The sequence below is a fragment of the Cyrtonyx montezumae genome, unplaced genomic scaffold (assembly GCF_038088225.1).
Source record: "Cyrtonyx montezumae isolate F1298 unplaced genomic scaffold, pur_monq_1.0 scaffold_8, whole genome shotgun sequence".
In the NCBI taxonomy this organism is placed as follows: Eukaryota; Metazoa; Chordata; class Aves; order Galliformes; family Odontophoridae; genus Cyrtonyx; species Cyrtonyx montezumae.
Window position 1 is genome coordinate 78,666,101 of NW_027072089.1, and position 16,326 is coordinate 78,682,426.

The 16,326-nt window shown below is 47.9% G+C and overlaps 2 protein-coding genes across 3 annotated transcripts in view; one reads left to right on the forward strand and one right to left on the reverse strand.

The window, feature by feature from the left end:
- The first annotated feature begins 956 nt into the window (after positions 1–956).
- PSMG4 (proteasome assembly chaperone 4) lies at positions 957–5,045 on the forward strand. Its single transcript, XM_065752551.1, has 3 exons — positions 957–1,202; positions 1,281–1,356; positions 4,785–5,045. The coding sequence occupies exons 1-3, from the start codon at positions 1,026–1,028 to the stop codon at positions 4,904–4,906; spliced, it is 375 nt and encodes a 124-aa protein (XP_065608623.1). The 5' UTR covers positions 957–1,025; the 3' UTR covers positions 4,907–5,045.
- A 2,096-nt stretch (positions 5,046–7,141) lies between these two features.
- SLC22A23 (solute carrier family 22 member 23) overlaps positions 7,142–16,326 on the reverse strand; it is an 89,890-nt gene continuing 80,705 nt past the window's right edge. For both annotated transcript variants that reach the window (XM_065753322.1, XM_065753321.1), the window contains 3 exons: positions 14,722–14,754; positions 13,915–14,038; positions 7,142–10,361 (listed from right to left, as the gene is read on the reverse strand). In XM_065753322.1, coding sequence (XP_065609394.1) covers positions 10,004–10,361; positions 13,915–14,038; positions 14,722–14,754 — 515 coding nt within the window. In that variant the 3' untranslated portion in view covers positions 7,142–10,003. The remainder of the gene's footprint in view (positions 10,362–13,914; positions 14,039–14,721; positions 14,755–16,326) is intronic.

Genomic DNA, 16,326 nt, shown 5'->3' on the forward strand with positions numbered 1-16,326 from the left:
AGGTAGAATAAAGTGCATGCCTTTAAACAACACTCCTGGCGCTTGGGGTTCATCAAAGCAGCAATAAAAATGCATCCCTATACACATATGCAGTGCTTTTGCTACAGTATTATTGCTTTACCATTGATTTTCTATCAGATGTCTCCTTGGAACTGATGTTCACCCTGGTCTTGTACCTGACAGATCAGACAGATGACAATGGGCTTAGCTTTCATAGCTACAAAACAAAGATGAATGTGTTGAAAGAAATGCAAGAGGCTTCCTGTGCTGCTGGATCACGCTTTCCTCTAATTTTGCAGGGGCTCTGACAGCCTTGCAGTGCTGTAATTAGAAAGCATGTTTCGTGCTTCATGGTCTGGTTCTGCACATTTCCACTTTCCTTTCACAATTGCATGGCAAATCAGCACGCTCACCCTCCATTTACTTGCCAGGTGACTGTTTTTTCTCTTCTGAGCTTGAGCACGGACCCAGGGTGACTTACAGCTGTATCTCCCAAAATACCTTAAACATGCAGACCAGCATACACGCGGAAGGGCCCTCTAAGCCCTGTAGGGACTTGCCTTAAAAGAGAGCTGGAGGTCTCGGGATCTCAGGGAAAGCTACCAACCTAATTGTGCCCACACTGCTCTCCTGACTGCGGGAGCCTGGTGCAAACCACCCCACCTGCGGCTGCTTATCTCACCACCGACACCTGCGCAGCTCCTGACAGAAACGCTACACAGTGCTTTTCTTCTTTCCCTACTTCAGATCACAGCTTTAGCTCTAAGCGCAGCGCAAACCCGCAGCTGCAAGAAGCAGAAAGACGAGCGTGACACAAAGAGAACGCCTCAGAGCTCAGCATCAGCCCGCAGCCAACCCGCAGCCCCTCCCAGCGCAGCTCCACCTCACTGCCTCTAGAGGCGGGAACGCCCGCCCGCCACTTTGCAGCCGCCATTTTGGAGGCCGCCGCTCCGCCCCGTCCCGCCGCTGCCGGGGCGGAGCTCAGCGCGGTGCCGCCCCGGTCCCGCTGCGGCCTGCCCGGGCGGATGGAGCCGGCGTGCGGCGAGACGGAGTCGGGCTGCATCGGCCTGCACGACTTCAGTGGGCGGCTGGGCGAGCAGCCGGTGCACTTCCACGCCATGCGGCTGCGGGACTCGCTCTTCCTGTGGGTGGGCGCCGCGCCCGCCCTGTCCAGCCTGGCCGTGGCCATGTGCAGCCCACGGGTGAGTGCGCGTCCCCGCCCCGCCCCGCCCCGCCCGGTGCCGTTCCGCGGCTCAGCCCGCGCTGTGCTCTGCCCGCAGGACAATATGCCCGTGTCCACCTCGCTGCTGGGGGACCCCTCCGACACCGCCTCCTCCTGCCTGGCCCAGCGCCTGGGTACGTGCGGGCAGCCGGGCCGAGCTGTGCCCGTGGGGTGGGAGTGGGGACAGCGGGGCGGGTTGGGGTGGGAGAGCTTCTGGGGGTCGGTCGTAGCATCGCGGAATCACAGCATCCCGAGGGACCCACGAGTGTCGTCCAGTCAGACCCTGTGTCTGAGGGCGCTGTCCGAACACAAATTCCGGCACTCAGTGCGGTGCCCACTGCCCTGTGGTGCGCAGCCTGTCCCTAGCCCCCAGCTGCCCCTCCCCTGACGCAGCCCCATGCCGTTCCCTAGGGCTGGAGCTTGCCCTGATAAGGCACACCTCTGGGGATGTCCCCTTCTTAGAATCATTGAGGTTGGAAAAAAACCCTCTAAGATCAAGTCCAACCTTCAACCCATCACCACTATGTCCACTAAACCATGTCCCTAAGGTCTCCAACCAGTGTTTGAGCACCGTGGTGTAGCCAGCGCAACACCAAATGCGTGCCTCCAGAGCCCAGCATGTCTCCTGTAAGAGCACATCTCATCAGTGCACCCAGCACCTGCTCATCCCCAACAGCTGCCTTGTGCAGGTTACCGGACCTCACTGGCCAGTGACTGATGCAGTTCCAGTGGGCAGACTGCTGAAGTACTTGATACTGGGTGCTAGGTGCAGGATGGTGCACTGCTTGCTTTCCCCTTACTTCTGTCGTTTGAGTTGAAAAATGTGTAATTCTTCCTCACAAGCTTAATCTTGATCACGGGCAGTGTGTCAAGAGCTCATAGTACCAGGCAGTTCTGTGAGCCTGCCCCTATCTGTGGCCCAGTACCTATATAAAAAAGGATCATCAAGCAAGGCTGATCTTGGACAGCCATTGCCAGCTGGTGTCCTCTCCTCATCCCTATAAGTTGTCTTTTACCAGTTACTGCTGTAGTCTCCCCTGATGGCCACTCTTTCTCATACCAAGTTCGGCCATGCTACCATCTACGTAGCTCTACTGGGTGCTGTATAACATGATTTCTTTATGTGTAGTTAGTGCATTGTTCTTGTCTTTGTTACCCAGAGCTTGGTACTGGGAAATTAGTTACTCTTAATCCTCAGAGAGAAAACACCTTCATATTTTCATTCTCTTTGTGTGCCTGCAGTACCTGGCATCATTTTATTTTAAGCCTCCAATGCCTGCTGGTCTTTTGGTCAGAGCTCCTGTCCTGCTCACATCACTGCTGCAGTTTTCCCCCACCCGAATTGCCCCAGCCAATGTTCCTTATAAATCCTTTTCTCACTCATGGTTTTCTGCCTCAGGAGCACCCTACTGAGAAAGGCCTGGGGACCTTTTATGCTTTGGGTTAGAAAGTCAGTGACACACTTCTGGCTTTGACTAATCACGAGCTTTCTGGTCATATTAGCTGAGTTTTCAGAAGAGAATCGAATCTTCAAGTTCTACACCCTGGGTTCTGTGCTTACTTTTTAATGTGGGCCAAGTAAGCTTGCAGTTACTCAGTCCAGAGCTGTCTTACACTGAAATCAATGTAAGATCATTACCAAGTCTCTCTGTGTCTTTGTTCTACGGGCTGAGTGGTAAGGAGATCTGTTCTCTGCCCTGAGCAGAAATACCAAGCATCATTTTAGCTGGCATTGTTAAGGTTTGCTCTGGGGAATTAAACCCTCAGTACTCCTGCAGCTTCTGCAGTAACAAAGGTGACTGTTAGCAGCCCAGCCTGCCCCGTGTCTGAGACAGCTTTCCTACCAGCTTGAAACCTTCAGGCAGGCAGTAGCTTCTTTGTGCTGTCACCGTGTTTTTATGTGCAGTTTCCATTCTGCTCTTAGCAGGCCCTTTTTTAAGTAGCACACAATGCCATCTGGAGGCAAGTAGTGTTATTTCTTCTGCTTACCGGTTGTGTCCCATCACCTGCACTTTGTTCCTGCAATGCCAGGTTCCCTGTCCTGGGGCAGGAGTTTTGGTGCTTCCATGTGTCAGTATATATGCAGTGTTTACAGTCTGATCGAGTTCCTAGCTAGAACAGCTGCATTTAGTATACTGGCTCTATCTTTTCCTTTATTTTTTTTTCCTCCACTGATGAAAGCACATTTGCTACATTCCCATTCCTTCATACCTATTTCTATCTATACTGGGTGCAGCCTGCTTCCCACAACCTAGCTCCATGCCCTTCCTCCATGCTCTAACACGAGGTGCATCCAACTTGTTGCAAAACTTAAATCCTAAAAGATGGTTCCCTGCGAGCTGGAGGAGTCCCCTTGTAGAGAAAGCTTTGTGTATGCATAGGCTCTCTGTGCTAAGCAGTGAGAATGAAAAATGGTAATAAACAGATTTGCTTAAAGAAAGTGCCTCAGAGAAGTAGCGTAACTACATTTTATATGTGTGTGTGATAAAATAGGAGTATAAACATACATAAAGGTTTCCTGAAATAAATTTCCATCTGAAGAAGGACTGAGTTATTACACGTTCTGGTATCTTTCTTTTCAATTTTTACACTTCAGATGATGCTTTTGAATATTGAGTGGAACGCTCTTGATTTCTCATTGGGACTGGCAGCTCCCAGCTTACTCCTGGCAGGAATGTGGTGTGACCTGAATAGTGTTTTTGTCTTTCATTTCACACAACTATTTTAAAGCTAATGCCTTTTTCTCCATATGGTGCTTCAAAAGTTGAGTTTTAGCAATGTGTATTAAGGCTATCACAAAGGTAAAATCTAAGTTGTATTTCATTTTATTTATAAAACACTTCTTTGTATTATCTGTTCTATTTGGATAAGTAAGTTTTCCTGCCCTAGTGGACGTTGACTTTGTCACTGTTAATTAGTTCTGTGATGGGTGACAGCTCATAAGTTCATAGCACCTCTCTACAGGCTGTTACCAGCACAGGAATTCTGATTGGTTCTGTGATGTTTGTGGACACCACGTTAAGTGAAGGGTACAGCAAACAAAACCACTGACAGCAGGCTTTGACAGAAGCAATGCACAGCTTTTTGGGGCCTTTTTAGGGTGTTCATAGTGGGAAAAAAAATAACAAAACTTTGCTAATTGTGATCTAATAGTTTTCTTGTTGACTTTCCCTCTGCGTTCTTGATAGCACAGACTTACCGATGCATGAACCATCAGTGATGCAGTTTGAGCTTGGCCTGTTTCATTTCCACTATCCTATACTTAAGAATTGTCCACAATCCACAAAAAGCACTGGGAAGTTTTTACAGCAACTGCTGGCTTTTGCATCACTCCAAAAACTCATTCACGGTCACCAGGTGGGCTTATATTGCCCACTCTGGAGACATACAGAGCTTTGCCCAATGTGCCTGTGCTGGGTGCTTTACAGCTGGGTCCTGGAAGGGGGAAGTAGAGAACGGTCTGGTAGGCACCTTCAGGGTGGTTTTGTAGAATGCTTGCTTGAATATCTCTGACTTTTCTAACGGAGCAGACTATGGCTGAATACTTTGTTCTGTGTTTTAGCCAAGAAGACCAAAAAACAGGTATTTGTCAGCTACAATCTGCAGAACACAGACAGCAGTTTCACCTTACTCATAGAAAACAGGATCAAAGAAGAAATGATGGCTTTTCCTGAGAAGTTCTGACTTCGCGTGGTTGTAAAATAACTGGACGTTTTTGTTTTGGAAGAACTGGGTGCAGTTTTCACACTGACATTAAGCAGTGTACTTGTTTTGTATTGCATTCTTTGAATTTGCATTTGTTATTAAATGTAGCTGACCTGAATACAGTTGGACCTGGAATTCTTTGTACCCCACATTTGCTATCCTGCCAAGCTGGGGACAGGTTGGTTGAGTAGAAAAGTGCTTCCACATAAGAACATCATTGTACAATGTCTGGCCTGCTTCCTCTGCTGGGAAATCAATGCCAATTTGTAACACTACAGTCGATCTACCATGTGGCAGAGCAGCTTTCAGTCATTCACATGGAAACCTGTGAGGGTACCAGAGAGCACTGCCTTATGGGTTTTCTGTACAGCCCTGACAGCAACGTAGAGGGGAAAAAGTGCAGCTCAGGAGCAGTAGGTAGTCTGCCAGGCTGCTAGAAAAGCATCAAGTGTATAAATTGAACACACTCATTAGAAACAAAATCAGAGCAGTCAATGCCACCACCGCTGCTTGGCAGCTTGTTGTTACAGCTCTAGACTTGCTTCTTGCTAGGATGTCCTTTCAAAGGCAAATCCCCCTGCTATTCAACAGAAAGGGCAGCTAAAAATTAACTGCAAAAAAAAAAAAAAAACAACCCAAACCCCAAAAGACATCGCCAATGGTGTAATGGCTGTTTGTAGCTGCCAATACACGCTGTGCTATTGAGCAGTACCTACTATTCACAGCAGTTTCAGGAACACTGAGCGTAGCAGCCTGATGAGCAAATGGGAGTCTTTCTTAGTGCAAGTTGAGCCCTGACTCAAGCTTCTGATGCGAATGAAAACTCCAGGTTCAACAAGGGTTGGTGCATGATGTCAGATTGCAGCCAGCCTCCAGTTATCTGAAGGAGCTGGAATGTCCAGCACTGCAGACTTGCATCGTACACTCCACATGGGAGCACCGGGCCGTTCTTACCTGGCAGGCTCAGCCACCAATGCTTGGCTGCAGTTCATGATCAGGGCAGCAAAAGCTGCTGCTGGAGGGCATTTTAACTTACCCAGCCCAGGAAGCAGAGTCAGCTTTCTCCAGTGACTGAATGCAGTTCACAATCAGTTACAAATCAACGTGCAGATTTAATTAGCCAGCTTTAAAATTGGTTCATTCTCTTTGTAGAGGAGGGCTCACCAAAAGTCACGGTGAGGGAGACGGACGACGGAAGGCAAAATGATGGGACAACATCTTTTTATTCTGTACATTTACATACAAAGTTTTTCAGTAGGTACAACGGATGTAACATCATGCAGACATTTAGCTTGTAAGACTGTTTTCAGTACTCGATTTAAGCTTGTGCTATGAGGAAGCACCACCAGACTATTCATGATCAAAACATACAGTAACACGATTCTTTAAGATTTCATCAGAAACCGCACTGGGGAGGGAAGTCTCACCCACAGACATAACACACTGTTACTCCTTTCCCAAAACATTTTACACGATACATTTAAAATGAGGTTTGTCATTTTTCTTAAAAAAAAGTTACAGTGGGGGAGATGATCCCACACTTAATAGTGTTGTCTGATGTGCCAGCTACAGGCGCAACTTGACTTGACATTCACAGAGTTCATGTAATGGCACTTCTGCTTCCAATTTGGTGACCTTTAGTGTTTGGCTCCAGGAAGTGGCAACAGTTAAGCAAAATACTTCCATGAAAAAAAAATTATAATAAACAATTGAAAAACCCAACCATACGACAAACGTGCTCACCGAAACTGTAAGGTCACTCAGACGGAACCCTCTCACAGGCGCCAGAAAACACCTCCAAACAGATGACAGCTTTCTCCACGCTGTATCTGTTTGTAGTGCGTCGGGCAGCACGAGCATTACAGGAACCCTAAAAGGAAAGACAACCAAGATCAAGCGTAACGTCGCTTTCACATTTTTCTTTAAAACGAGAAAGAAGGAAGAAAGCCCTTGAATGATACACCAAAAGAAAAACTCCACAGGTGGGCTCAGAGGTTACCAAAGGTTCACAGAAAAAGGCCGACGTGGACAGGACAGCTCGGAGCTCTTCCTGCACTGCGGTGGCCAGAAACGCCCGCGGCACAAGCGCGGCTCCCGGCCGTGGCTGCAGAGAAGTGGATGGAGGAGCTGACGGCCGAGCAACGAGGCACTGCGTGTCTGCCTGCGGCACCTGACTGCTCCTCTGAGCTCTCCCACAGCAGGGAAGCTGAAGAGAAGCTTTCCAGCTACAGAAGTGTGGGGAGAAGGGAACAAAAATGGAAGAAAACACAAGTAATTGTTCATCTTTTCAGGAGAAGGTGCAAAATGAGCTACTGATTTTGTGTTTTATTATCATGACGGAGGCGGAGGGCCAAACCGGCCTGAGAACTGGGACTCCCCACGCTGCAGATCAGTACTGAGTATCTGTTCGCAGGCAAACACAAAAAAGCCTGCAGTAATTCACATCACTTTTTTAAAGAATTAACAACAACAAAAAAGCGCCTAATATTCCTGTCACCACGTGTTCATTACAGAAACGTTGATATGTTTAAACAAGCATCCTCTTCCCTGGGCCTGCCTGTCTCGGAGAGCAAACACCAGAACAGGAAACGATAAAGCGCTGTGGACAACAGCGGTGAGCACACCGGGACCGCTGACGGTGCTGGAAGCAGCCAGCTGTGTGAACGGGCTCCAAGAGCCGTAGCGCAGCTTGAGTGTACATGCACAGAGACCTTTTCCCTTCAGACCTGTTCTGCCTCATCAGTTTCCCTTGTGAACCCACTTTTTCCCCCCCAGCACATGTGGCTTGCCACAAGCGTCTTTTATTGAAGGTGAGAGGCATTGCACAAATTTGGCGCGTGGATACTGTGTGGACTTGAAAAGGCCGTGGTGTTTTCTTAGGTGAGCACAGATTGTGGAAGTCAGCACAGAACAGAAAGAGAGAAACGGCCGCACTCAAGCTGGGTAATAAAACTTTGGTGTAAGGAAGATCAGGCTCTCACCATCACAGCAAGTCTAGCAAAGATGAAAAAGCAGTCCTGTAATTCTGGGCAAAATTAGCATTAGCTGGTCCAGTGTTTCATACTGGGCTCAGGAAGAACCCGAACGTCCACATCCTCTGTACAAAAATTAGTAGCTGTAGGACAACATTGCTATTCTGAACGTGACAATCTCTGTCGCTTCTGCAGGTCTACCTGTCCTCCTGCTCGGCAATACCCGAGCTGTGCTGCGTACCTCAGTGCCTGCCGTGGGAGCACCTCTCTGATCTACCGGAGACTGTAGGAGGACATCAGCAGCCGAGTGGAGGATGGAAACTGTTAGGTTCAGTAGTTAGTAGACAATATATATACAGCAAAGGAGGAAGGGGGAAGGGCGGGTGGAGGAGGAAAGTGCAAAGAAGCGCTTTCCGTGCTTGCAAACGCAAGATGTACATCAAACAAAGTGGCAATCATACGGACACGCAATACAACACTGACATCCTGCTGCTCTGTTTGTTCAGACATCTGCACTACTGCGCAATCACAAATGGATGGCCTGAGTGGAAAAGAGGGAGGGGGAGGAGAGAGGTTAACTACAATGCAAGAAAGCTGTTTGTTTACAATGTCCTTGCACTGAACTGGATCCTCACAGTCATCACACAGTGAGAACCAAAAGCTGATGGCCAATGCAAGTAGCTGGTTGGGAGGAAGGACATCAAGTGGCCGTGATCGAAGTGCTGTCCATACAGTACACAACAAATTGGATGTTCACTTTGCTTCAAGTAGCAGAGTGGGATTGACCCCATTTAGTTTTTTTTTTCCCTGGAAGAAAATCCTACAAAAGCAGTTGGGAAAGGGGGGAAGTACAGGTGAGCTCACCGTGTATTTATGGGTCTAAGCCAGAAAACATTTCAAAAGGTACTGTGATGGCCGACAACAGACCTTAAGTTATTCACAGGCTATCAATTCCTTCCTTTTTGATAGTCACTTGAACATTCTGTCCACTTACACTGGTAACAAAACCTCTGGTTCTAAACACAGGCAGGGCAATGCCAAGGACGCTCATTTCCCAGGAGTGGCAATCGCAGCCATGCTGCCTTGGCAAATAAAAGTACAGACTGTAGCCAGTGCTCCTTTTTGTTGCTGCTGGTCTGTGCTCTTCTCCTGGAGCAGTCAATTGTAGATTCAGGACCTCCTGGTAATTCAAGCCATTCCTGGCAAAACTAATTTTTGCATCATTGGTCAAATCATTTATGTCTACATGAGTATTAAACACCAGCAAGAACAGTCTAAAATAGGTTAACAGACTCTTAAAATGTGCAAAGCTGATTCTCACTAAAAAAATCAGCTTGTTCGGGTAGGATTTTCTTCAATGCATTTGGTGGAAAAAAAACCATACTAATTTACAAAGTAACTTTTAAATGCACACGGGCTATATAAAAACCATAAGCTGCCTAAAATGCAGTCAGGATTTGAGTCACGCCAGGTTTTGCTTTGTTTCTTCTATTTTGTTTTGGTGTATACAAACACAGCAGGCAACCCGGGCGCTTTGCCTTTCTACACAGGCAGAAGAACGCTACACCAGTCAAAAGTTTCAGTCAATACAACTTTGCAGTGATCCCTCCTTCCTTTAAAGGAACACAAGAACGAAACAAAAAACAACCTCCCCCCCCTCATGGTTTCTTTCTTGGAATGGCTGCACCTCTTAAGATGGCTTCATTTTTATGATCTATGAAAGGAAATAAAGTGCTTCTTGAGAATAAATCAAAATAAATATACATATTTAATGGCAGGAAAAAAAGAGTTTCTGAAGGGCTACCTCCAGCCAGGGCTGTTCTCAGGTGAGTATTTTCCCCCGTCATTTTTCAAAGAGCGATCTGCGCAACAGTTGATGATTCCTACAAGTTGCTTTAGCAACAGAGTTGAATTCCCCCAAGTCTGTGTCTGCTCCATCACTGTTTGGTAAAACCTGCTCAAAACACCTCTGCCCAAAGTGCTGTTCCTCCTGCACGACAGCATCAAATAAAATACAAAAGGAAGGGGAGAAGGGGGAAAAAAAACGAAACAAAACCCAAAGAAACAACCAAAAAGAAAAAACAAAAAGAGAAAATCCACCCAGTTACATAGACTTCATCCCATTGGCAGTGGTGTTCTCAGAGATGCCGTCGCTCACAGTTGCCGAGTCGTGGAGGCCCGAGTAGTCCTTGAGTTCAGAGTTTGTCAGGAGCAGGGGCTGCTCCCCCTTCTTGTGTGGCAGGAGGGGCTGCCTGGTGTAGTGTTCCCCGTCCGGGATGTTCTCGGGCAGGTTCTGGTTCTTGCTCTCCGGCAGCAGCAGGATGCAGATGATGCAGATGAGCGTACAGCAGGCAAAGATGACGTGGTGGAGGAAGTAGCCTTTCTGGTTGTGCAGCTCCATGATGGGGGCGGTCAGGCGGCCGAAGCCCGCGCTGGCCAGGACCAGCCCCAGGCCTCCACCCCTGCAAACACAGCACGGGTGAGAGCCCAGCCCTACACACATCCATGCTGGAAAAGCACCTGAACGCCCCTTTGGCTCAAGACCGAAGGGTAGGTGCAGGAGCCTATTTTGGCTGTCCCTGGAGTACCTGGCAGCAATAGTCAGTGGAGGCACGAGATGAGGCTTCACACACCAAGCACTGAGCCTTGAAATATTTTCCCTATAAAATGTGTTGGGGCTGGAACCTCTACACACACTGGTGGTATACCAACATGAATCATTTTCAGTTTAGGTACCTTCTATTTCTCCAGACTTGGCGAAGCTCTTCTCACAGATAAGAGTGAACTTTCCCCAGATATTGCCAAAGCCCTAATTAAACCCTTGCCAGCTTTCTGATGGCAATTTAGAAACCTCGCTGAATGCACCCCTTGTGCAAGTGGCCTCCCTGCAGCTTCATTAATAGGCTCACATGGGTGCTCTGCACAACTTCCCTCCCAGACACATGCGGAGCTGCTCTCCAAGTTGGCTCGCTCACATCAGCACTTGCTACAGCTAAATTGCATCCCGGCAAGCGAGGGGACCTGAGGTGAGCCTTAAAAGCAGCTGCGGAAGGACATCGGAGAAGCTGAAAGGAAGCAGGAAAAGGCAACAAAGGCAGCTCTGTCACTACAGGGCAAGCAGCTTCACATTCGGAGGGGGGAAAAAAATACAGTCTTTCCATGTCATGCCAGTAATTAGAGCAAGTGTTAGTTTATCTGGCCCTCAGACCCTGGCAGGAGAATGACTGAAAATGTATGTTGGTGTGCCTGCTAGAAAGGTTTGGGCTTTTCTTTTTTCATGTCTGACTATACAGCAAATAGGAAGATGCGGAAAAAATAAATAAAAGAAGCAGAAACCTCTGAGAACAGGAAAGGAATGCCACCACTAGGGAGCGGACAGAGCTCATGATGCTGCTGCACAGCAGCCAGCAGGCAGCCTGGCAGCCCTGCTCTGTCCTGACAGGGCCTGTGCCCAAAACGGCCACCCTGCACAGGCTGGGGGCTGAGGTGTCCATCAGAAAGCCATGCGACATCCTCCCCAGATCTCTTGGCTTGAGCCTGGCTGAGCCGAACAGGAAGGACTCGGCCTTCTCAGCTTTGCACAGAGCACTGTCATTCTATTTTGGGTTGGCCATTTGTCCACCCTGAGCAATCAGATCAGTACATACCGAGGGGCCTGAGAACCACTTGGGTTAGAGGAGACGTCATCTCCCCTGCACAGAGCAGTGTCAATGCTGACCTCAGGCCCAACTGCTTACTAGGTCTTTATCCCATCAGCTCAGCTGCTTCTGAAGTCACCCCCTGAACACTCCCATGGCTTTTGCCAGTTTTTTCCTTACATAACAGGTCTGCTGGACACTCAGCTCCAGGCCAGAGCTTGGACACCCATGGCCTTGACACCTCTGAAAGGACCAGCCTGGTCCAGATCCCAGTTAACAGCCCTATGCCCCGCCGGAAACTCAGCTTGAGACATCTGTTGATGGATAAAGCTCCTAGCACAGCCATCACTGCCTGCGCTTCATTTCTGTGCCCCAGGTGGGGGCAGTAGCAGGAAAGCATGAAAATCCTACACTCTTTTCCCACTTGTTATTGACTAAGATCACAGAAGGCGGGGAGAGGACACCATGCTTCCTTCAGCCCATTAAGCACAACTCCCTATTATGGAATTATGCAACCTACAGTGGTATTCTCATCGAGATTGTCAGAGATGGGTTACCAGTGCTATTTGATACTCAGATTCAGTAGCTGGGAGTCCCTGGTATAAACAATTTGATCAGGGAGACCTCAGAGACAGCCCCAGTCCTCTCACTACTTCTCTTTTCCTTAAGGCTCCTGAAGATTCAACCAAAAGCATAGCATGATGGTCTGAAACACTAAGGGACATCAGAGGTGGTATTCTGGGAAAGAGGCAACGAGGCCAGGAGCCCACCGCAGTGCAAGACACAGAGTTTAACTGCACTTCCAGCTGAAACATGTTTACGGATTGTCCCAAGAGCCACAGCGTAATTACAGCCCCAAGCTGATGTCTTCAACAGGTTTGCAATGGTAGGACTGCAAAGTGCTGCTGAATGTCATCATCCCTATTTATAAATGGGGACTCTGAGGCACATCCAGCTATTGTCTCTTGCCCAGTGTCATCCAGCAGTTAGGGGAAGCAGAACCTGAGTTCCCAGCCAGGATTTTTTCCCCTGCTCTGTTACAACATGAGCGGTTTAAGGAAAAAGCTTGCTAGGTTCACACTGCATATCTGGCCCCACTTGGCAGATCCCTTCTGGTGGACTCGGCCAATTCCTTATCTGCAAGCCTTTCAAAAGAGAGATGAGGAGAAAATTAAAGAGGCATAAAGAGACCAAAAGGACTGACAGGCACGTAAATAAATAGCTGTTAGTGTTTTGGTCTGCTCTGCAATCTCCTCACCACTCACACTGCCCTTCCCTCTGGGAATAATGTTATCTGAAAAGTACATTCACAAAGTCAGAGAGCTTGGAAGAGCAGGCTGTGGATCCAGGGGACCAGCTGCTCATCTGACAGCTTTGTTATAATGCTTTTACAAAGCTACTGAAAAACCGTGTAATTGGAAGGGGAGAGGGAAGCACTGAATCTCCTCCTCCCCATTCCCCTCTCCTTCCCACCCGTATGACCTACATTCCTATGAAATTCAATGGGAATCAGAGCAGACTCCTGAATTGCTGTGGCACTGCTGAAAGTATAATCCAGAACACATGAGCACAAACTTTGTCCTGTGAAAGATAACGGTGAATAAATAAAGCGTTACAAAAGCCAGACAATACAAAGACTATTTATGGAAGGCTCTCCAGAGAAGATCACCTGCCTGAGTTCTACTATTGCCCAGCATGAAAGCTCTCCTCTTTAGAGAAGCATTGAGCCTTGGATAAGATAGATCTGGGGGCAAAGAGAGATGGCAAAGAGATTATGATTCTGCAGTAAGGGCGAAACAGAGGTGCTGCAGGCGAGACTGCAGATCCTCAGAGCACCTGCACACTCCAGCAGCAATGAACACTGCATATTGCAGTACCTCCTTTCCACTGAACCACTCCTATAGCAGGATTAACTCACCCTATGGAGGCAGGGAACTGACTGCAGCTATCCTTCTCTGCACACTTGTGTGGATTTATCTTATATCCGGCTGCAGGCTCACACAGTTTCTGCTTGTACAAATCCAGCAGGGTAAGCAGAATAACAAAATGGTACAGAACCACAGGACCTGCTTCAGCTAAGTACTTTAGACCATACCACAACAAATGCAGTTCATGTGATGACTGGCCTGCTGAAAATCGCCACGATGGGGTATGAGGTGGAGCCATCTCAAACAAAGCCCCTCTGTCCTCAGACAGGCATTTACTTAGACAGGCAGACTGCAGCGATTAAAAAGTGGCTCAGAAATTACTGCGTGGTCACCGGTTATGGGAGATTTCACCCCCAACCATACAGTTGTTAAGTTACACAGCCAGTCATCAAGCAAACGAGTTCAATTTCTTCCCTGCCCTTTAACAGTGAGGGGCCATGATGTCTCACCTTATTACTGTGGGTGTGATTTCGGCACAGAAGAATACACTGAGACTTCCAACAGCATGCGAAGAAAACATCCCCACAATGGAAAATGCGGTAGAGAACTTGTCTTTGACGCTGTCACTCATACCTGTCAAGACAAGGATGCACATGGAAAGAGAGAATGAGGCCAAATCTCCAAGCAGGGAAACAAGAAAACAGGTCTACGTTACTCACTCTCCCTAAATAAGGATTTGAGTCACTTCTGTAACACTAATTTAAAACAGGTATTTATAAAATCCTTTCCCAAGCATCCGAGACATAAATGCAGATGAAAAAAATCATAATGTCATTCCAAAAACAGCAGAGATCTCTGCATTATTTATGCCCAGCCACCACAAAGAGGTAAAAGACAAAAAAAAACAACAAAAACCCCCACCTATTTGGGCCGCCTTTTAGGCACCAGACACTTCCCTCCCACAGAGGGACAGACAGACAGGCAGATGCAGGCAGAGTTCACCATGCCACTACCTCCTGGTACAGCCTGCTGACCTGGCTGCCGGAGAGGCTCACTGGACAGCAGGGGAGGGAAACAGAAGTACTCTTCACTTCCAATCCTCCCTGCGAGCAATAGATCTGCAGACTATTGCAACTCACAGCTTGGACCTCTGTGCTGGAGCCCAGGGATAACCACCCCTTTACGTTCTTGCTGAAAATACTAGCTCCCAGGAGCGCAAAAAGTACTGCAGGCTGGGAAACTGTGCCTGAGTGCCCTTCTCAGAAGGGACTTCAGCATTGCTTCCTGCACGTGGCAGACATGTATGTAGACCATACCTGAGTCTGGAAGTTGACTGTATTTTCCAATCACTGTGTCCAAGACCACCGAAGTTACAGAGACATAAAAATAAGAGAGGGAGAGAAAACAAGAGTGCACTTTTGTTACTCATGCAACTCATCCAAAGTAAAAAAAAAAAAAAAAAAAAAAAAAAGACAAGGTAAGCCCTGCACATCTCCCCCAGCCCCACACACTCCTCCTGCCCCACAGCAAGACTGCCATGCTCCCCGATGCGACATACCCGCTTCAGCCAAATGAATGAATAATGAAATGGTGATAATAACTACAGAGGCAAAGCGTTTTGAAGAGACCCTGAATTACTGCTGGGATAACACAAAAGGCTTCTTTGTTGTTAACAAAGAGGGAGAAGAGAAACTGCCCCCATCCTGCAGCCCCAGGGGGACAGCCAATGCAGGCTCTGCTTGGAAAGCAAAGCTCTCAGTGTCAACATGGCTTCATGGTCAGTGACCTCTTCCCTCAGCAGCAGCACAAGGGGCACCCTGGGGATCTGGAGCAAGGGTTGAGCAGGGTCAATGTCTGCTGCTGATGGATACACTTTTCTCCCTCTCCTTCCTTCTGCAATTCCAATTTCATTTGCTAATTACGCTCAAATTATGCTAAACTGAAACACACATGAGGCTGTAACAGATTCAGTACTCAGCAGGGTCACTTCTTCTCCCTGAAAGCTGTCCAGCAGTTTTGGGAAAGAAGTGGGGTATGGTCTAGAGCAGGAACAGACAAGCTGCTCCAAAGCTCAAGGCTGCTTTTCTCTTTTCACCAAGACGGTGTGCACCTGCATGTCACAGTACTTCAAAGCATGAGATGGGGCAAGGAGCTTCTTCCCCTTTCAGCTGACACTGCTGGGCATGATAAGTGTGCTCAAAGGAAATGTCAACATCTGTACCAAGTTGGGAGCAACACCGGAGTCTCCTCAGTGTCCTGAAAGATACTCACTGTTCCCCCTTCCCACTTCTACAAATAGAGCGTTCACTAAAGGTTAGCTTGGTCAACACTTTCAGGAAATACAGTCTGTAAATATGGGCTCAGGGCTCCCCCTCAGCATGCAGGAACGTAAAAAACTTTCCATCCTCAATGCAAAAACCCTCTCTCATTAAAGCTCTGAAGTCATTTCTAAACTTAGAAATGGAGAACAGCAACAGCCAGTGTTCTCGTGCTTGTCACAATTCCAGTTTGTCCAGAGGCACATCTCAGTCTCCCAACAGCCCCCAGAGGAAGGGGAGAGACTGCTGCTTTGAAAGAGCAATCCCTTTGACAAGCTGCGTTGCCTCATGAAGTCATACCGACATAAGCATGTAGACCTCACACACACGAAGTGGGGATCCTCAGTTGTGTTCTCTGCTACCCACACATTACTTGTAAGTAGCAAATTGGCCAGAGTAGGCAGAAGACATGCACCTACTGCTTTAACTCCTGCTTCTTTCAGAGGCCATTTGGAAAGCAGACCCAAGTGAGAAGTTCCTTCCTTCCCAATCACTTACTCAGTTCTTTCTCCAAAACCTTTATCACTGAAATAAATGCTTTCTAGTTTGCTTGTTTTTGTGTGACAGAACTAGAAGCACCAACTCTCAATGAGCTTCACCACT

Bases quoted from the DNA above. Each gene is read 5' to 3' on its own strand.
- PSMG4 (XM_065752551.1), top strand. From the start codon at position 1,026: ATGGAGCCGGCGTGCGGCGAGACGGAGTCGGGCTGCATCGGCCTGCAC. The intron at 1,203-1,280 runs GTGAGTGCGCGT...CTCTGCCCGCAG, and splicing joins TGGCCATGTGCAGCCCACGG to GACAATATGCCCGTGTCCAC. The intron at 1,357-4,784 runs GTACGTGCGGGC...TCTGTGTTTTAG, and splicing joins CTGCCTGGCCCAGCGCCTGG to CCAAGAAGACCAAAAAACAG.